We start from the raw sequence: 22,225 nt of genomic DNA, 5'->3' as shown, positions 1-22,225 counted from the left end.
AGGCCCAGAATCTAGAATATGCATATAATTGTCAGATTAGGACTGAAAACACTCTAAAGTTTCCAAAACTGTCAAAATATTGTCTACGAGTATAACAGAACTGATATTGCAGGCGAAAACCTGAGGAAAATCCAACCCAGAAGTGCTGTTTTTTCTGAAAGCTCTCTGTTCCATTGCCTGCCTTCGCTCCATTTAAAGGGATATCAACCAGATTCCTTTTCCTATGGCTTCCACATGGTGTGAACAGTCTTTAGACATAGTTTCAGGCTTTTATTTTGAAAAATTAGCGAGAAAGATCACAAGATCTATGTGCCAGCAGCGTTTTGCATGCGCAACAGCTTGGAGCAGACATTTTCTCTCTCTCTCCTTTTGAAGAAATATTATCGATTATATATTGTAAAAACCTGAGGATTGATTATAAAAAACGTTTGACATGTTTCTACGAACTTTACGGATACTATTTGGAATTTGTGTCTGCCCGGTCGTGACCACTCGAGCCTGTGGATTTCTGAACATGCCAACCAAATATAGGTATTTTGGATATAAAATAATCTTTAATCAAAAGGAACATTTATTGTGTAACTGGGAGTCTCGTGAGTGCAAACATCCGAAGATCATCAAAGGTAAGCGATTCATTTTATTGCTTTTCTGACTTTCGTGACCAATTTACTTGGCTGCTAGCTGTTTAATGTTTTGTCCGCTGAGAGAGATGTCCTTACATAAACGTTTGGTAGGCTTTCACCGAAAAGCTTTTTTGAAATCCGACACGCCAGGTCGATTAACAAGCTAAGCTGTATTTTTGCTATATTGCACTTGTGATTTCATGAAAATGTAATATTTTTAGTAATTTAATTTGAATTTGGCGCTCTGCAATTCAGCGGATGTTGACGAAAATGATCCCGCTAACAGGATGGGTGCATCAAGAAATTTCTTGTAACTACCCATCCCGGATCCGGGAGAATTGTCATCAACTGACACTAAGTAGAATAACGCGACGGACAAATAAATCTTACTAGAAAATATTCATATTCATGAAATCACAAGTGAAATATATTCAAACGGCCTTTTGTTAATCACCCTGTCATCTCAGATTTTGAAAATATGCTTTACAGCCAAAGCAAGACAAGCATTTGTGTAACTTTATCGATAGCCTAGCATAGCATTATGCCTAGCTAGCAGCAGGCAATCTGGTCACGAAAATCAGAAAAGCAATCAAATTAAATAATTTACCTTTGATGAGCTTCAGATGTTTTCACTCAGGAGACTCCCAGTTAGAGAGCAAATGTTCCTTTTTTCCATATATATATATTTTTTTAGACAAAAATAGCTCCGTTTGGCTGAGAAAAACGACCGTAAATTGCGGTCACGACAACGCGGAAAAATATTCCAAATTAACTCCATAATACCGACAGAAACATGGCAAACGTAGTTTATAATCAATCCTCAAGGTGTTTTTCAAATATTTATTCGATAATATATCAACCTGGACAGAGCTTTTTTCAGTAAGACCGGGTGGAAAAATGTGCGAGAAATAGACAAAGCGCCATCAGGTGGACACTGACGCAATGTTGTCGCTCAGGCTCATTTTTCAAAATAAAATCCTGAAACTATGTCTTGTGATACTAGACACATTAAGGAAGCCATAGAAAAAGTTATCGTTGATATCCCATTCACTGCTCAATAGGGAAGTGTAACAGTATAACTTTAAACCGTCCCCTCGCCCATACCCAGGCGCGAACCAGGGACCCTCTGCACACATCAACAACAGTCACCTTCGAAGCATCGTTACCCATCGCTCCACAAAAGCCGCGGCCCTTGCAGAGCAAGGGGACCTACTACTTCAAGGTCTCAGAGCAAGTGACGTCACTGATTGAAACGCTATTTAGCGCGCACCGCTAACTAAGCTAGCCGTTTCACATCCATTACAGAAGCATAGGAAGGGACTCTTATTTAGAAACCGCTGCGTTCCTGATTGGAATTTTTCTCATTCTTTTGCCTGCAATATCAGTTCTGTTATACTCACAGACAATATCTTTACAGTTTTGGAAGCTTTATTGTGTTTTCTATCCTAAGCTGTCAATTATATGCATATTCTATTTTCTGGTCCTGAAAAGTAGCCCGTTTACTTTGGGAACGTTATTTAAAAATATATTTAAAAAAAAAACTAGATTCAACAAGTTAAATCACAATTTGTAGCCATGAGAACTGGTGATCACCAAATGATGGGAGAGGTGCTCATGATCAAATTGCCATTCACAAAGAAACATACAGTAAGATACAGTATGTAAAGTTCAGGGAATACTTGCACAGCCTGTGGGAGGAGTGTTGTCATGATCAAACTGCCATTCAGCTCCCCTTGAGTCATCTTCTGCTTCAAATCCAGCATAATGTCCAATCCATCAAGAGAGATACAGTTCACAGGATACGGTTCTGATACAATAACACACAGACAAATTCATTCTGTTACGTGCCATCTTCAGGAAGAATCCCAGGCACTAAACGGTATTGTACCAAACTGTACCAGCATAACATCAACATTAGCGTAGACTAATTGAACATGCATACATGTGCACAGGCACAGAGATTACATTTAGAACAATATCTAGCCTAATAGAAAGAAAACAATAACAAGTTAGCAGGCACCAGGCTAATTAGCTAGACAACTCCAGTCATGTGCTAACATTTGCTGGTAAACCTAGCTTTAGGTGACTGGTTGTAACCAGGTGTTGTAACTGGTTCAGTAAAACTGGAAAATAATGAAATTTTTAGAGCAACAAAACTAGAACCAAGAACGAAAGTGATCTATACGGTTCCAGAACATAACCATTATTTTAAAAGCATGGGAACCAGATAATAACTTTTATTTTACATTCCGGGCATTTTTATTCCAGTCCCACAAAAAAATGCAACAAAGAGCCAATGCAAAGCCCCCACAGTCACTCAGAAACGTTTTCCAGTGTCAGTTAGTCAGTCCAGTGTTATTTGACGGGTCAAATAGGGTTATTTAACCTGTATGTTTTTGATTCGCAACGACCCGAACAGACTTCCATAGTTGGTGTGTCTTCCATAGTTGGTGTGTGTCTATCTGCCCCTTCCCCTCCCTCCGAAGCATGCATAGTCTACTGTAGCTAATGACATTACAGGCGTGATTCAGAAATTAGGGAGAGAGATTTTTAATTAGAGAATGGATAAACATTTTCAATGCTAGTTAAGGATACTATTAGTTATCACGTTTCACATTGGATGTATTAACTACAAAAGGTAAGATGTGTTTTCATTTTAATTCTGGTGCCGCTCTGCACACACAAGCTTGTTAGCTAGCTAAGGTAGCTCTGGTCTAGTTCTCAAGAACTCTAGGTGGCATTCTGTGTAATGTAATGGAAATGTGAGTCATGATCAAGGGTTAGCTCTTGTCCAACATTAGTTAAGGCAACTCTCTAAAGTTCAAAGACATTCAGAGAAACGCTCCTCCGTAGGTATAATTCCATGGGCCTAATTCAGATAATGCATGTCATAACAACAAGTTGCCCAGCACTCTCCTCACACGCAAAATGTCAGTTCCATGTCGCACCCTACACTACACTTGTCTGTCCAATGCATGCGCATAGCTTTCCCACTCAATTGCAAGCTGCTCTATCCATTGGTGAAGTAATGTAATGTTGATTACACAGGTTTAAAAAGGAGCAGAAAGGAAATATATAAACCATTCTTTTTTGGGGTTTGAACCGATTCTGAACATTAATTTGCTGGTCGGAACAGTGGAACAAAACGATTAAAAATAATTTCTGTTCCAGCCCTTGGTTGTAACATTGTAGCTTGCTGTTTAGTAAACATACAGTGCATTCAGAAATGATTTAGTCCCCTTGGCTTTCTCCACATTCTGTTACGTTACAGCCGTATGCTACATTTACATTTACATTTAAGTAATTTAGCAGACGCTCTTATCCAGAGCGACTTACAAATTGGTGCATTCACCTTATGACATCCAGTGGAGCAGCCACTTTACAATAGTGCATCTAAATCTTTTAAGGGGGGTGAGAAGGATTACTTTATCCTATCCTAGGTATTCCTTAAAGAGGTGGGGTTTCAGGTGTCTCCGGAAGGTGGTGATTGACTCCGCTGTCCTGCTAAAATGGATTACATTTTTTTCTCCCCTTATCAATCTACACACAATACCCCATAATGACAAAGCAAAAATAATTTTTTGCAAATGTATTTAAAACAGTTACTTAAGTATTCAGACACTTTACTCAGTACTTTGTTGAAGCACCTTTGGCAGTGATTACAGCCTCGAGTTTTCTTGGGTATGACGGTACAAGCTCTACAGACCTGTATTTGTGGAGTTTCTCCAATTCTTCTCTGCAGATCCTCTCGAGCTCTGTCAAGTTGAATGGAAGCATCGCTGCACAGCTATTTTCAGGTCTCTCCAGATAGAGAGTCCGGGCTCTGGCTGGGCCACTCAAGGACATTCAGAGACACCTGTGCTGTCTTGGCTGTGTGTTTAGGGTTGTTGTTCTGTTGGAAGGCGAACGTTTGCTCCAATCCTAAGTCCTGAGCACTTTGGAGCAGGTTTTCATCAAGTATCTCTCTGTACTTTGCTCCATTCACCTTTCCCTCGATCCTGACTAGTCTTCCAATCCCTGCCACTGAAAAACATCCCCACAGCATGATGCTGCCACCATGTTTCACTGTCACGTCCAGACTTGGCCAGAGTTCGACCTTGGATTCATCAGACCAGCGAATCTCGGGGTCTAAGAGTCCTTTAGGTGCCTTTGGCAAAGTCATGTGCCTTTTACTGAGGAGTGGCTTCCGCCTGACCACTCTACTGTACTATAAATCAAATCAAAATCAAATCAAATTTTATTTGTCACATACACATGGTTAGCAGATGTTAATGCGAGTGTAGCGAAATGCTTGTGCTTCTAGTTCCGACAATGCAGTGATAACCAACAAGTAATCTAACTAACAATTCCAAAACTACTGTCTTATACACAGTGTAAGGGGATAAGGAATATGTACATAAGGATATATGAATGAGTGATGGTACAGAGCAGCATACAGTAGATGGTATCGAGTACAGTATATACATATGAGATGAGTATGTAGACAAAGTAAACAAAGTGGCATAGTTAAAGTGGCTAGTGACATAAGGATGCAGTCGATGATCTAGAGTACAGTATATTCGTATGCATATGAGATGAATAATGTAGGGTAAGTAACATTATATAAGGTAGCATTGTTTAAAGTGGCTAGTGATATATTTACATCATTTCCCATCAATTCCCATTATTAAAGTGGCTGGAGTTGGGTCAGTGTCAATGACAGTGTGTTGGCAGCAGCCACTCAATGTTAGTGGTGGCTGTTTAACAGTCTGATGGCCTTTGAGATAGAAGCTGTTTTTCAGTCTCTCGGTCCCAGCTTTGATGCACCTGTACTGACCTCGCCTTCTGGATGATAGCAGGGTGAACAGGCAGTGGCTCGGGTGGTTGTTGTCCTTGATGATCTTTATGGCCTTCCTGTGACATCGGGTGGTGTAGGTGTCCTGGAGGGCAGGTAGTTTGCCCCCGGTGATGCGTTGTGCAGACCTCACTACCCTCTGGAGAGCCTTACGGTTGTGGGCGGAGCAGGTGCCGTACCAGGCGGTGATACAGCCCGCCAGGATGCTCTCGATTGTGCATCTGTAGATGATAAAGGCCTGATTAGTGGCGTGCTGCAGAGATGGTTGTCCTTCTGGAAGGTTCTCCCATCTCCACAGAGAAACTCTAGAGCTCTGTCAGAGGGACCATCAGGTTCTTGGTCACCTCACTGAACAAGGCCCTTCTCCCCCGATTGCTCACCTTGGCCGAGCGGTCAGCTCTAGGAAGAGTCTTGGTGGTTCCAAAATTCTTCCATTTAAGAATGATAGAGGTCACTGTGTTCTTGGGGACTATCAATGCTGCAGACATTTTTTGGTACCCTTCCCCAGATCTGTGCCTCGACACAATCCTGTCTCGGAGCTCTACAGACAATTCTTTCCACCTCATGCCTTGGTTTTTGCTCTGGCATGCACTGTCAACTGTGGGACCTTATGTAGACAGCTGTGTGCCTTTCCAAATCATGTCCAATCAATTTAATTTACCACAGGTGGACTCCAATCAAGTTGTAGAAACATCCCAAGGATGATCAATGGAAACAGGATGCACCTGAGCTCAATTTCGAGTCTCATAGCAAAGGGTCTGAATATCTATGTAAATAAGGAATTTATGTATTTTTTTATACATTTGCTAAAATTTCTTAAACCTGTTTTCACTTTGTCATTCTGAGGTATTGTGTGTAGATTGATGAAGAAAAAAAGGAATTGAATCAATTTTAGAATAAGGCTGTAACATAACAAAATGTGGAACAAGTCAAAGGGTCTAAATACTTTCCGAATGCCCTGTATCTACGACTAAAAAGAGAAGAGATTTTACTAATAATTATAATTTCCCCCTACTGTAATATGTTAACGTTAGTCAGCAATACACAAAATGGGTTTTAGTAGTTAATCTAAAGTTAGCTAGCGAGGTGGCTTGCAGTAAGAATAACTTACTTAGCCAGCCACCGTATTTGTCATCTGCCCTCTTGCTGCCGGCATCAGCTGTAGCTCAGCTTCTAGCTAAATCCAACTATTTGTATTGAATCCTCTTCCGGTTGAAATATCTATGGTTGAATGTCACCATGGAGCCAAATTAACATTTAAAAAATGCTCCATTGTCAAATTCGTGTTGATGAGAGGAATCACTTGAAGTCATTGCAGTCTGGTCAGTTCTTTCAATTTTGCCCAAAGGATAGTGCTGTTAGTGTCTGCCTCCCTTTCAAAAAAGCCTGCCTTGGGTGAGAGATGGGGCCCAGAGCACAAGGCACAACCCCCCCACATGAGTTGTAGTCTTTCAGAGACCAGAAAAAAATGTGTGGCGGCTTGTTAATTTAGCAATTCATCCGCCAATAGCAACATCACAGAAAGACATCCAATGGCTTTATCGAACAAGATCAACGATTTCTACATGCACAAAAATGTAAACCGATGTAGGATCTTAATTTGAACACTGTTTTGTCGCTGAGAATTTTCCTGCATAGCAGGAAATGCAAACTTGTAGTGTATTCCAGGTTTAAAAATTCTTCTAAAGTTTGTAATTTCCACTTAAAAATGTCAGACTTGATTTGCCCTGATGTCAAATGTATCAGTCTCTACAAAAAAAAATCCATTAATTAGAATCCACATAATAATTCACATTTCCTGTTGCTGCAAGATCATTTTCCTGCTGTAGCAAACTAGCTCAAATTAAAATCCTACGTCTGGAGTGTGATCAGTATCACATAGAGCCCCCGCCCCCATTAATATACCAGAAGCCGTCATAGGGTGGATCATTCAGCGTGCAAAGCTCAGACCCACCTTCCTTCTGGTGCGAAGCTCAGACCCACCTTCCTTCTGGGCAATGATGAAAACATGCCCAAATTCCCCATGGTGAAATTCCCCTTTCATTTGATCACCCTGTTGCAGGGGAACTTGCAGTGTCTTTTAGGTTTTAAAAAACTTCTGAAGTTTGTAATTTCCACTTTGAAATTTCAGACTAGATTTTTGTTTTGTATCCTACAAGGATTACCATCCAAATAACAATTAACATATCCTGTTGCTGCAGGATTATTTTCATGCTGTGGAAAACTGTCTTAAATAAAGATGAATCACTGTGCATGACAATGATTAAGTTGCTTTGATATGTTTGTGGGAAAATGTCTGCTGAATTGCCAAACGGAATTAACTTTTGGCCTTGCAAAGTATATACGTTTTGTTTACTTCTGGATCTGCTTCAATCCAATAGGAATGTTTACTCAGTACACAAAGGCCCTTCTGTCTGGGAGGGTGTATACACAGTAAAGCTGTAGTTAAATATCAGCTGATCATGTTTATCATTTGAGTAATATGTAGTTGGGATAGACACTGCTAGTAGGGTCTATTTAATCTGTATCGCTGAAGCGTTACCGATTGCGCGATATAAATTTAAAGGTCATTAAAGCAGTGGATGAAGTCTCCACTAAGGAAAATTGCCTTCAAATTTCAGTCAAGCTGAACTTCCGCGATACGGATTGAATAGAGCCCTTGGTTGTTAAACTATAGATATAGTTGTGATCTAATGCTATGGTAACTAATGAGATAGTAAGCGAGTATAGATGTACAGTAGTTGTAATAAACACTGATGCCCGCAAGACTCACCCTTAGACCAGCGTGTAGCTGGAAGCCGTGGCGATGCCACACTGGTTGTGCTTATTCCTGGACATCATTATGTAGCCCTTATCTCCCCAGTCAAGGCCTCAGCTAGAACACACACATCAAGCAAACACTTAGCATTTAGCAATGACATAGCAACATTGATATCAGTGTGTTGGACCGCTTAAACCACTTGTTTTAAGCATCATAGTTTGTTCTTGGCACATTAGATCCCATTCTAACTAATAAGAGAGCCCATCTCTGACAGTGCTGAGATTAGGAAATGCAACTGCAACACCATTGGCTTATGGTTGCTCTTGACCAATCAGATAGGCCTAGCTTGATTTCATACAGCATGTTGTTTACCTGTTCTTCACCAGCCAGTAGTCCTGGCCATCATCACTAGTGCCATAGCCCACAGCCAGCACACCGTGATCCAGCTGATCGCTGCTGCAGTCTGGCTCATCATAGACACCTGGGAATGAACAACCATTCAGTTATTCTCAATATACTGTACCTACAATCAGCCTGGTATCAGTTTATATGTGTTACATATTTAATATTTTGCAAAGGATATGTATCATGACTGTTGACGCCCAAGTCAATTCAATGCTTTCAAAGTACAAAACACACAGGGAGTATTACTGTACATCTAAGAAAGAAGATAACAAGTCACAGATCCATTCAGTACACAGTTATGAACCATAACTTTATGGAGTCTCAATGAAGCTTTCATAAGCCCTTTATAAGGCCTACCTACATAAATGCTTCAGAAATCATTCATGAGAAAATGTCATACTAATTAAAGGGTAGTATAAAACCAATGCCACATTTGTTAAAGAACCAGATGTCACAACCTGTTATTAGCTAAAGGGTTAAGGTTATAAAGGGTTTATTACGCTTTATAAGGTATAGTTTGTTTAAAGTTTGACCAAGATGACAAGTGTAGGTCCAGGTTGGAGCAAGTCATGTCTTAAAAAGACTAATTTGATTAATCTAGAGAGAGCCGGTTCTTAAAAGGTCTTACCTTATTCATCTGGAAAGAGGCATGTCTAAAAAATGTTTTAAAAGACAGCATCAATAGCAGCATCAATGGCTACAAACACAGGTCCGACGGTGGCCACGGCCTGCTGCAGGGCGCTCTCGTCACCACTGGTCATGTCAACGTACCCGGTGCAGGTGGCACCCAGACTGTCTGGCTTGTAGTGGTACTTCTTGTCCTGTCATAGAAAGACATTGTTAAATATACACTTTAGAAATGTAGTTGCTAATTGTTTACGGCAAAAGTGCAGTAGAAAAGCATTATTTAGACTGTATGTTAAAATATAAAGTATACTTAAAATTGGCCAAAAATGGCATGAACTATTATAAGTAAGCACATATATTATATTCACACCTAATTGTGTAATTGTAAAATACTGCTCTCAACTGCCTGCTCCTTATCGTCTGATTTATATTGCGCCACTAAGCATTTGCACTAGATGTCACTGTTGTGCTTCTTCCTTGAGTCAGGAGGTGGTCAATTCAGAATGTTGGAATTGACTCCAATTCAATTCATGAATTGAATTAGACTTGAAATGGCCACACCCCACAAGATGTAGACTTAGAATTTGAGTGACAGGAAGTAGAAATGAATTCAGTGCAATTAAAATATATTCCACTCAGTCATAGAACATGAATTTCTTGCAGATACCAAAGAATATATCACCTTTCTCTGGAAACAATGTTCATACTATTTTAACCTTAGTGCTTAGAATAGCCAAATACACTGCTCAAAAAAATAAAGGGAACACTAACATAACACATCCTAGATCTGAATGAATGAAATATTCTTATTAAAAAAAAAAATCTTTACATAGTTGAATGTGCTAACAACAAAATCACAAAAATTATCAATGGAAATCAAATGTATCAACCCATGGAGGTCTGGATGCCTGTATGACCTCCCTACAACGCCTGGGCATGCTCCTGATGAGGTGGTGGATGGTCTCCTGAGGGATCTCCTCCCAGACCTGGACTAAAGCATCCGCCAACACCACAACTCTGTGGTGCAACGTGGCATTGGTGGATGGAGCGAGACATGATGTCCCAGATGTGCTCAATTGGATTCAGGTCTGGGGAACGGGTGGGCCAGTCCATAGCATCAATGCCTTCCTCTTGCAGGAACTACTGACACACTCCTGCCACATGAGGTCTAGCATTGTCTTGCATTAGGAGGAACCCAGGGCCAACCGCACCAGCATATAGTCTCACAAGGGGTCTGATGATCTCATCTCGGTACCTAATGGCAGTCAGGCTACCTCTGGCGAGCACATGGAGGGATGTGCGGCCCCCCAAAGAAATGCCACCCCACACCATGACTGACCCACCACCAAACCGGTCATGCTGGAGGATGTTGCAGGCAGCAGAACGTTCTCCACGGTGTCTCCAGACTGTCACGTCTGTCACATGTGCTCAGTGTGAACCTGCTTTCATCTGTGAAGAGCAGAGGGCACCAGTGGCGAATTTGCCAATCTTGGTGTTCTCTGGCAAATGCCAAACATCCTGCACGGTGTTGGGCTTGTAAGCACAACCCCCACCTGTGGACGTCGGGCCCTCATACCACCCTCATGGAGTCTGTTTCTGACCGTTTGAGCAGACACATGCACATTTGTGGCCTGCTGGAGGTCATTTTGCAGGGCTCTGTCAGTGCTCCTCCTGCTCCTCCTTGCACAAAGGCGGAGGTAGCGGTCCTGCTGCTGGGTTGTTGCCCTCCTACGGCCTCCTCCACGTCTCCTGATGTACTGGCCTGTCTCCTGGTAGCGCCTCCATACTCTGGACACTACGCTGACAGACACAGCAAACCTTCTTGCCACAGCTCGCATTGATGTGCCATCCTGGATGAGCTGCACTACCTGATTCACTTGTGTGGGTTGTAGACTCCGTCTCATGCTACCACTAGAGTGAAAGCACCGGCAGCATTCAAAAGTGACCAAAACACCAGCCAGGAAGCATAGGAACTGAGAAGTGGTCTGTGGTCCCACCTGCAGAACCACTCCTTTATTGGGGGTGTCTTGCTAAATGCCTATAATTTCCACCTGTTGTCTATTCCATTTGCACAACAGCATGTGAAATGTATTGTCAGTGTTGCTTCCTAAGTGGACAGCTTGATTTCACAGAAGTGTGATTGACTTGGCGTTACATTGTGTTGTTTAAGTGTTCCCTTTATTCTTTTGAGCAGTGTATATTTCCACCAACCATTTTCATTTGTTTGGCTTCTTTTTGAAGGCCTCGCGGTCAACTTGAGGGTTCAACTAATGCATTCTTTTAAGAACATTAAGTGATTAATGAAATATAACAACTTAGAATATTCACATACAAGGTTTGTTTTCTTTGATCATTCACATTTTTATAAGTTTGTCCTGATAATCAATTGTTTCAACAATATTTTATACGCATGTATATAACAACGTTTGATGTATGTATGTACAAGATGTAGGATTGTATAGACTACACCTATTACGGAATAGAATAATTAGAATTTAATTAAATTTCACTTTTCAATTCTATTTCCTTTCTTTCAAATTCTAATTGCAATTTTGTATCCTGTTTACTACTTCAATTCAAATTAAATTCAAATTCAAGAATTGAATTGAGGCATTCTCATTTAAATTATTAATTGAGCCTAAACCTGCAGCCTACTACTGCTCTGTGTGGGGCTGATGTGGGCTGGCTTGAAAGAAGGATGAATTTGATCCTATCTATACACTGATCTAAGGTCAGTTTGGCATTTCTTATTTCTAATGCTTAGCCATTGGCTCCCCCTAAAGCCCATCTGATGCAAATCTGTACCTAAAGACAACTTCTATCAAGATCTGGGGTGTATTCATTAGGTACCAAATGGAAGAAAATGAACTGAAATGTTTTTAAACGTGTGGTCCTAATGAACACAACCCTGCCCACTTTTCAATGCTCACCTCAGCATGGTAGGCATAGGAGTCCTCTGTGTCCAGGCCTCCAGGGGCCAAGAACTTGATGTACTCGAAGGCCTGGTCCATGAGACCGCCCATGCAGCCCATGTTGCCGATCTTGCCGGAGCTGTCAACCAGCTGCTGCTCACTGAGGGACACCAGCTTATTGGTCTTCCTGTAGTGCTGGCCTTCCAGAGAGCCAGTCTGAGGGAGGGATGGTAGGGGGGAGAAAAAGTGCACTTAAACGTCCACACCAGTAGATATCTACTTTTTCGAGCTGAGAGACGATGGCCAGAGCTTACCCATGATACTACACAAAGATCTAAGTCAATAAGTCATTGTTTTAGTCAAAGTATGATGTTTTGGGACTTGAAGTGACAAACTGCCCACTTTGTGCAAATCTGTGTGAATGTGGTATATTTTCCTTTGATCTGACAGCCTATGTTTCGTTTCAGGAATGGGTTTATTTGAATGTTACCACTCACCAGCATGGCATTGCTTATTAATCAGAAACGGATGCAAAGTTATTCCTATTTGTGACTGAAATGAGCCAAAGAGCCTTGTGTCCACTTGGCTGCCTGAGCCCGTGGCCTAAATTAAAAAAGGAAGTGCAAACATGTTTTCGGACCTATACTTTTTCCCCCAGAAAACTATCATTATCCATTGGATAATTTTGTAAATTCTCACTTATTTTTGATGTACTCTGTATATGTATATGTATATATATATATATATATATATATATATATATATATATATATATATGTGTGTCTATAAAATCGTTTTTTCCCTCATCCATCTACACACAATACGCCACAATGACAAAGCAAAAACAGGTTTTTAAAAATGTTTGAAAATGTGTAACATAAAACATGTTTAAACTGTAATATATTACATTTACAAAGCAAAAAAACAGTTTTTGTAGATTTTCTTTTGCTTTACGTTGTTAAAAAGTTGTTATGGCTAGACATTCCGCTAGCGGAACCCCTCGACAACATCCGGCGAAATGGCAGAGCGCCAAATTCAAATTAAAGTACTATAAATATTAAACTTTCATGAAATCACACATGCAATACACCAAATTAAAGCTACACTTGTTGTTAATCCAGCCAACGTCTCATATTTCAAAAAGGCTTTACGGCAAAAGCAAATGCGATTATTTGAGGATAGCACCCCACCAAACAAACACATGACATTCATATTTCAACCCACCAGGCGTGACAAAACGCAGAAATAACGATATAATTCAGGCCTTACCTTTGAAGAGCTTCTTTTGTTGGCACTCCAATATGTCCCATAAACATCACAAACGGTCCTTTTGTTTGATAAATTCTGTTGTTATATCTATATTTATTTGGCGCGTTTGATCCAGAAAAACACTGGTTCCAACTTGCCCAACAACTACAAAATATCTAATAAGTCACCTGTAAACGTTTCAAACAACTGTCCTAATACAACTTTAGGTATTTTTTTAACGTAAATAATCAATCAAATTTAAGACGGGATAAACTGCGTTCAATAAATAAATATGTGACTATAGCGGATAAAAACTAAGTGGAGCGAGGTTTCAGGTCGCGCTCCCCTAACAAACAATATACTAGACTCGACTCTTGTTCTGAACAGCCCTACTTCTTCATTTCTCAAAGGAAAAACATCAACCAATTTCTAAAGACTGTTGACATCCAGTGGAAGTGATAGGAACTGCAAGCACGTGCCACAGAAATCTAGATCCACATAGAAACCCCATTGAAAAGAGAGTGACCTCAATTTTTTTCCTGAATGGATTTTTCTCAGTTTTTTTGCCTGCCATTATCAGTTCTGTTTTACTCACAGATATTATTAAAACAGTTTTCGAAACTAGAGTGTTTAGACACTCTGTCTAAATCTACCAATTATATGCATATCCTAGCTTCTGGGCCTGAGTAGCAGGCAGTTTACTTTATGCACGCTTTTCATCCGGACATGAAAATACTGCCGCCTATCCCGATTTAAAGCACCTTTGGCAGCGATTACAGCCTCAAGTCTTCGTTTTTATGATGCTACACGCTTGGCACACCTGTATTTGGGGAGTTTCTCCCATTCTTCTCTGCAGTTCCTCTCAAGCTCTGTCAGGTTGGATGCACAGCTATTTTCAAACTACAAAGGGAAGCACAACCGCGAGCTGCCCAGTGACACGAGCCTACCAGATGAGCTAAATCAAACAGATCCACAGATGATGCAATCTCTATTCCACTTCCACACTGCCCTTTCCCACCTGGACAAAATGAACACTTATGTTAGAATGCTATTCATTGACTACAGCTCTACAGCTCAGCGTTCAACACCATAGTACCCTAAAAGCTCATCACTAAGCTAAGGATCCTGGGACTAAACACCTCCCTCTGCAACTGGATCCTGGACTTCCTGACGGGTCGCCCCCAGGTGGTGAGCGTAGGTAGCAACACATCTGCGACACTGATCCTCAACACTGGGTCTCCCCCGGGGTGCATGCTCAGTCCCCTCCTGTACTCTATGTTCACCCACGACTGCATGGCCGGGCACGACTCCAACACCATCATTAAGTTTGCTGACGGCACAACAGTGGTAGGCCTGATCACCGACAACGACGAGACAGGCTATAGGGAGGAGGTCAGAAACCTGGCCAGGTGGTGCCAGAATAACAACCTATCCCTCAACGTAACCAAGACTAAGGAGATGATTGTGGACAACAGGAAAAGGAGGACCGAGCATGCCCCCATTCTCATCAACGGGGCTGTGGTGGAGCAGGTTGAGAGCTTCAAGTTCCTTGGTGTCCACGTCAACAACAAACTAGAATGGTCCAAACACAATAAGACAGTCGTGAAGAGGGCACGACAAAACCTATTCCCCCTCAGGAAACTAAAAAGATTTGGTATGGGTCCTGAGATCCTCAAAAGGTTCTACAGCTGCAACATCAAGAGCATCTTGACTGGTTGCATCACTGCCTGGTACGGCAAATGCTCAGCCTCTGACCGCAAGGCACTTACAAAGGGTAGTGCGTACGGCCCAGTAAATCACTGGTGCTAAGCTGCCTGCCATCCAAGACCTCTACACTGGGCGGTGTCAGAGGAAGGCCCTAAAAATGGTCAAATACCCCAGTCACCCCAGTCATAGACTGTTCTCTCTACTACCTCTCTACTATTTATTGTGTAACATGGAGTCTTCAGGGTGCAACCATATGAAGATCAAAGGTAAGTGATGCATTTTATCGCTATTTCTGACTTTTGTTACTCCTCTTCTTGGCTGCCAACTGTTTGTAATGATTTGTCTGCTGGGCGCTGTTCTCAGATAATCGCATGGTTTGCTTTTGCCGTAAAGCCTTTTTGAAATCTGACACAGCGGTTGGATTAACAAGAAGTTTATCTATAAACTGGTGTATAACATTTGTATCTTTTATGTATGTTTATTATGAGAATTTCTGTTTTGAGTTTCACGCTCTGCAATTTCACCGGATGTTGTTTGAGACAGTGTTGATAATGGGATATGATAGAGGGTGAGTCGGTCAAGGATCGATGCAGACAAGGTGGTAGATTGTACGACAAGCGACAGGTTTATTCAGAGTGAAGATATCTGGTACAGCGTATATACGGGCCCCTCTGTTAGCTCATCAGAGACTAGCAGAAAGGAACCTTGCTAACAGTGAGTACAAGCTTCATATACACAACAGAAAGTAGGTTGATTTCTAGGAGATCGGATCTTCGGATTGGATCAGGCTGGGATGTAGTCATCCGGCATTGGCTCTGTTGTCTGTCCGTCATCGTAGAATCCTGCCATGCCTGTTCTTGGTCGTCACACCATGTTCAGCTGAAAAGGAGATCTGGTGTGTGCGCTATCTTCAGTCACACAATGTTCGGCTGGGAGGGAGATTATGTGTGTGTGCTAGTTTGTCTCTAAATCTAGGCTTTCTGCCAATCTGTGCGTGTCATATCTGGGTGTCCTCGGCAGCTATGTGTGTACTGTATGTGCGTCGTCCCTGTCTTCTGGGGTCAGTGTGTAATGTGTGTGCGTCCCTATCTTCAGGGGAGTTGTGGCCGAACTGCCGGCTAGCACCTGTGGCTAGGAGTATCCTGTTGTGACAGTGTTCTGGATGATTTGAGTGAGTGTGTGTGTGAGAAATATCCTGTATGGGGCCCAACCTGTTTTACTTATGAAAATACGTTGTCTCAGCTATAGTAGTGTAATGTCACCTACATAGGAATTAATAGTAATGTAATGTCACCTACATAGGAATTAGCAGTCCTCTACAACAGTGGATTATTGAACAAAACACGCTAACAAAACGGAGGTTTGTGGATATAAACATGGACTTTATCGAACAAAACGAACATTTATTGAGTAAATGGGAGTCTTGTGAGTACAAACATATGAAGATCATCAAAGCTAGGTGATTAATTTTATCACTTTCTGACTTGTGTAACTTCTCTACTTGGCTTGTTACTGTTTGTAATGATTTGTCTTCTGGGCGCTGTTCTCAGATAATCGCATGGTATGCTTTCGCCGTAAAGCCTTTTTGAAATCTGACAACGTGGTTGGATTATCAAGAAGTTTCTTTAAACCCATGTATAACACTTGTATGTTTCATTAATTTTTATAAAGACTATTTCTGTTTTTGAATTTGGCGCTCTGCAATTTCACTGGATGTTGGCCAGGTGGGAGGCTAGTGAGGTTAAAAAGGGATGACAGTTACTACAAATGGATTGTGATATACAGTTGACGGAAGTTTACATACACTCTGGATTTGAGTCATTAAAACTCGTTATTCAACCACTCCACAAATTTCTTGTTAACAAACTATAGTTTTGGCAAGGCGGTTAGGACATCCACTTTGTGCATGACACAAGTCATTTTTCCAACAATTGTTTACAGACAGATTATTTCACTATCACAATTCCAGTGGGTCAGAAGTTTACATACACTAACTTGGCTGGAAAAAACCTCCACAAGTCTTGTTCATCCTTGGGAGCAATTTCCAAATGCCTGAAGGTACCACGTTCATCTGTACAAACAATAGTATGCAAGTATAAACACCATGTGTCCACGCAGCCATCATACCGCTCAGGAAGGGGACACGTTCTGTCTCCTAGAGATGAATGTACTTTGGTGCAAAAAGTGCAACTCATTCCCAGAACAACAGCAAAGGACCTTGTGAAGATGCTGGAGGAAACAGGTACCAAAGTATCTATATCCACAGTAAAACTAGTCCTATATCGATATAACCTGAAAGGCCGCTCAGCAAGGAAGAAGCCACTGCTCCAAAACTGCCATTAAAAAAAACAGGCTACGGTTTGCAACTGCATATGGGGAAAGAGATCGTACTTTTTGGAGAAATGTCCTCTGGTCTGATGAAACAAAAATAGAACTGTTTGGCCATAATGGAGGAAAAAGGGGAGGCTTGCAAGCCGAAGAACACCATCCCAACCGTAAAGCACGGAGGTGGCAGCATCATGTTCTGGGGGTGCCTTGCTGCAGGAGGGACTGGTGCACTTCACAAAATAGAGGGCATCATGAGGCAGGAAATTTATGTGGATATATTGAAGCAACATCTCAAGACCTCAGTCAGGAAGTTAAAGCTTGGTCGCAAATGCAAATGGGTCTTCCAAATGGACAATGACCCCCAGCATACTTCCAAAGTTGTGGAAAAAAGGACCATAAAGTCAAGGTATTAGAGTGGCCATCACAAAGCTCTGACCTCAATCCTATAGAAAATGTGTGTGCAGAACTGAGAAAGCGTGTGCGAGCAAGGAGGCCTACAAACCTGACTCAGTTACACCAGCTCTGTCAGGAGGAATGGGCCAAAATGCACCCAACTTATTGTGGGAAGCTTGTGGAAGGCTACCTGAAATGTTTGACCCAAGTTAAACAATTGAAAGGCAATGCTACAAAATACTAATTGACTGTATGTAAACTTCCGACTTCAACTGTATGTATTGCTGATATTCATTTTTTGTTTTTGTTTCGATACATATTTTACCAAATTGGGATACTGGAGTGTGGGATTTCTGCGAGGGGTTAGGGTGCTAACTTCATGATCTGGTAACCCTTCCGAGAGGTCGCCAGTAGAATAAGGGAGTATGGGCTAATTTTGAAAATGGTTTTAGCAGTAAAAGTATATTGCTATGCTTTTTGACATTTGTCGTAGAGATAACGTTATCAAGAAAAGGTTCATGTAATAATTTGTCATATTGTCAAGGCTTGTCTGGATTTCCTGAAACATAAATTAATTGAACTAAACTGTTGTTCTGATCTGTGCTTTTTTTGAAGTTGTCATGGAAAGTGACGTCAGAGCGTGTCTTAATGCATGGTAGGAATAATCTGACCACAAACAGGATGTGTGAACCTCAAAACCCTCCCTAACCGGCAGAAGAAAGAGAGACTCGTGCAAAGTGACTTTTAACACTTCTATCTGAGTCTGAGCCATAAACCGGGGTGCGGGCAGCAGGAGTGCTGAGAACTGCTCAGGTGAGAGACTATTGTATGTGGGAGAAATGGATGTATCTATTTGGATATTGGAATCGGGACATTAGCTAGGGCCATTGGGAAGATGAACTGTAAACAATATCTGAAAAAGACACGCTAGAATGATAAGTGCCGGGAAAAGGACAGGGGGGTCTACACATTGTGAACCATTTAGACTAAGGATGCATTGAGATACTGGTCTTTCATTACCAGGCCACTCGTGACAGGAAAACAGGGACAAAGTGGGGCTGTAATGAGAATTACCGACAATAAAATGGTTTTGTTTATAAATGTATGTGCTAACAGGGATGATGTGTGCTGAATTTAGAAGCTGGAACTGAGGACTGTCATTCTACATTTGGGTTGGATAATTGATAAAAATGTTGTAGATATGATTTGGATACAGCAAGAGAGTTACTACAGAACGGCGAGGGGTGGGGGCTGGATGATAGCTTTGGTCAACCATTAAAAAAAATGTTGTTCTCTTTTGTTTTACCATGTCATCAGAATTATAATGTTCATTGCATCAACGGGTGATGTGAAGTTATTAAACGTGTACTTTTTTCTCTTTTCTTTTCAAATCAATATGTTGTGATCATTTTTTCCAGAGGAGGGACTGATGTATATTGACTAATTGATTTGAGAATGTTTTAGTATGTGCAAATGTATATCTAGCAGGAGGCGAGGGCTGTTAAGTGGGGTGGAACGTGACTGTAGTGGAGATCTGTGGGGGCTCATAAATTAAAGTTGTGGTGATAGAGGAGTATCATTCCCAGAAACTAGGTATATTGTTACAGGAGATAGCTCATAGGAGAGGGAGGATAGCTAACTGTGCACAATACAGGGATTAGTATGAGTTTAATTGAACATTACACATACCCAGATCATGGTGAGAGTAGATGAAATAGTGGTGGAATTTCAGACACTATGGTAAACCTTCAAGAACCCGGTGACTCAGAGTATTGTTAGGTTGGATATTCTTCCAACTCATTAATCTCTCTCAATTTCTAACAGCCGGCGAACACTTGACAGATTACATACAGCAGTTATTCTCACGGCAGTCGCTGTAGGGACCGTAATTGAAAGATGCTATAGTCATGGGCCATGTTAGTAGTAGCAGGGGTTACTTTAGTAGCATTGTTGGGATATCAGTTAATGAGGACTCGTGCCACATGATTGGTAACTGGGAGACCGATGGGAGTACAGGGGAGGCTTTTATTCAAATGTCACAAATGAATGATCTTGCCATAACAGGAGAGTCTAGGTTGTCAAAAAATGACCCATGTGTTGCAGTGTGTATATCCTCAAGCGAAAGCAGAGAACCAAGGGCACGGGCTGAATTCTGGGGATTGAGTGTACATCAAGATGCACCAGGCAGGGGTGTTGGGACAGAGTTGGTTTGGTTCACACACAGTACTCCTTACAGCACCTGCAGCGGTAAAGATCGTCATGTCTCTCCTCGGTGGGTGCAAAGTTCTCACGTGAAGTGAGGTCCAGCTGCATAATGGGTGAGCTTGAAGACACCATGACAGAGGAAGTGGAGAGAAAGAGAGACTAGATTCCACTGTAAGACATGCCGAAGGGTTGGGTCTGGGAGCTATTTTATACATCATAGTTGGATTGGGGTTAGCTGGTTTATTGGTTAATGAATCATATGAAAGAGGATGTTGGGGTAATTGTACTCTAAACAACATGTTGAAGGCATTGATGTGAAAGCATATACAGTGATGAGCACAGTGCTGAGTTACCTCAAGAGGATGTAGGGTTGTGGCAATGGAGGAGATGGGGAACAAAGTGAAAATGACATGACTTGGGAACACTTCTCGGAACCTGGGGCCGAAAGGGGAAGACTGGGCAAAAGCATGAGGAGGCTTTTTAGGGCTTTCATTGTAGCTGGGACCCTTTGGATTGCAAACAGAGGAAGATCTTCAAAGGTAAGTGATTTATTTTATCGCTATTTCTGACTTTCGTGACGCCTCTGCTTGGTTGGAAAATGTTTGTAATGCTTATGTACGCGGGATGCTGTCCTCAGATAATCACATGGTGTGCTTTCGCCATAAAGCCTTTTTTAAATCTGACAAAGCGGCTTAACAAGAAGTTAAGCTTTTAAACGATGTAAGACACTTGTATTTTCATGAATGTTTAATATTACGAATTTTGTATTTTGAATTTCGCGCTCTGCAATTTCACAGGATGAAAGCCCAAAGAGGTAGTACGTTAAAGTATTTTGACTTCAAATATATGTACCTTGGCATAGTTTTAGGGCAGCCCACAATTTTTGGAAAACAGCCGAATACAAAAAATTTAACATTTACAGACTGGAAATATAAGATACACCACCCAAACACACACTCATTGTTGTTTCACTCTCACCACATGATACAAAGGTAAAAGAGTAGAACAGGCTGAACAATTACTCCACATCTAAGTAGAGCAGAGTCTATACTGTAGTTAACTCACTCTCTTAACCCCTTCCAACACTCTCCCTCCCTTACCGTGCTGAAAGCCCAGCAGGAGCCACAATCCTTCTGATCCTTGATGGAGGTGACATAGCCCTTGTCCCTCCAGTCCATGGTGGTGGGCAGATCATTATCCCCAAGCATGGGTAAGAAGGTAGAGCCGCCACGGGGCTTGGAGGCATTGAAGGAGCCCAGGCAGCGCTGGGAGATGATGCGTCTGTACTCCTCATTTTCCTGTGATAGCACAACAATAGACATGCACTGAGTGTAGAAAACAGTAGGTAATACCTACTCTTTCCATGAAATAGACTATCCAGGTGAATGCTATGATCCCTTATTGATGTCACTTGTTTAATCCACTTCAGTGTAAATGAAGGGGAGGAGACAGATTGAAGAAGGATTTTTTAGCCTTAAGACAATTGAGACATGGATTGTGTATGTGTGCCATTCAGGGGGTGAATGGGCAAGACAAAAAATGTAAGTGCCTTTGAACGGGGTATGGTAGTAGGTGCCAGGCACACCGGTTTGTGTCTTGAACTACAACACTAGTGGGTTTTCCCACAGTCAACAGTTTCTCCTGTGTATCAAGAATGGTCCACCACCCAAAAGACATCCAGCCACCTTGACACAACTGTGGACAACTTGTGAGTCTATATGGGCCAGCAGGGAGTGAAGAGGCGACTCTCACAGTGAAGAGGCAACTCCGGGATGCTGGCCTTCTAGGCAGAGTTGCAAAGAAAAAGCCATATCTCAGGTTTCTCAAAGTAGACACTTGTCCTCTTGCTCAGTTGTGCACCGGGGCCTCCCACTCCTCTTTCGATTCTGGTTAGGGCCAGTGTGCGCTGTTCTGTGAAGGGAGTAGTACACAGCATTGTATGAGATCTTCAGTTTCTTCATTTCTCAGAACAAGAATAGACTGAGTTTCAGAAGAAAGTTCTTTATTTCTGGTATTTTGAGCCTGTAATCAAACCCACAATGCTGATGCTCCAGATACTCAACTATTCTAAAGTTCAGTTTTATTGCTTCTCTAATCAGAACAATGGTTTTCAGCTCTGCTAACATAATTGCAAAAGGGTTTTCTAATGGTCAATTAGCCTTTTTAAAATGATAAACTTGGA

General features: G+C 41.6%; 1 protein-coding gene across 1 annotated transcript in view; it reads right to left on the bottom strand.

The window, feature by feature from the left end:
- The window catches only part of LOC115138290 (uncharacterized), a 37,074-nt gene that overhangs the window by 2,547 nt on the left and 12,302 nt on the right, over positions 1-22,225 (bottom strand). Inside the window, exons 4-10 of the mRNA XM_029674987.2 lie at positions 21,796-21,886; positions 21,144-21,341; positions 12,181-12,378; positions 9,252-9,444; positions 8,591-8,699; positions 8,231-8,332; positions 2,303-2,430 (exon numbers count right to left, since the gene is read on the bottom strand). Coding sequence (XP_029530847.2) covers positions 9,289-9,444; positions 12,181-12,378; positions 21,144-21,341; positions 21,796-21,886 — 643 coding nt within the window. The 3' untranslated portion in view covers positions 2,303-2,430; positions 8,231-8,332; positions 8,591-8,699; positions 9,252-9,288. The remainder of the gene's footprint in view (positions 1-2,302; positions 2,431-8,230; positions 8,333-8,590; positions 8,700-9,251; positions 9,445-12,180; positions 12,379-21,143; positions 21,342-21,795; positions 21,887-22,225) is intronic.

Source organism: Oncorhynchus nerka, linkage group LG12 (assembly GCF_034236695.1).
Source record: "Oncorhynchus nerka isolate Pitt River linkage group LG12, Oner_Uvic_2.0, whole genome shotgun sequence".
NCBI lineage: Eukaryota > Metazoa > Chordata > Actinopteri > Salmoniformes > Salmonidae > Oncorhynchus > Oncorhynchus nerka.
Note: the sequence above shows the minus strand (reverse complement) of the source record. Positions and strands in the feature narration are given on the sequence as shown.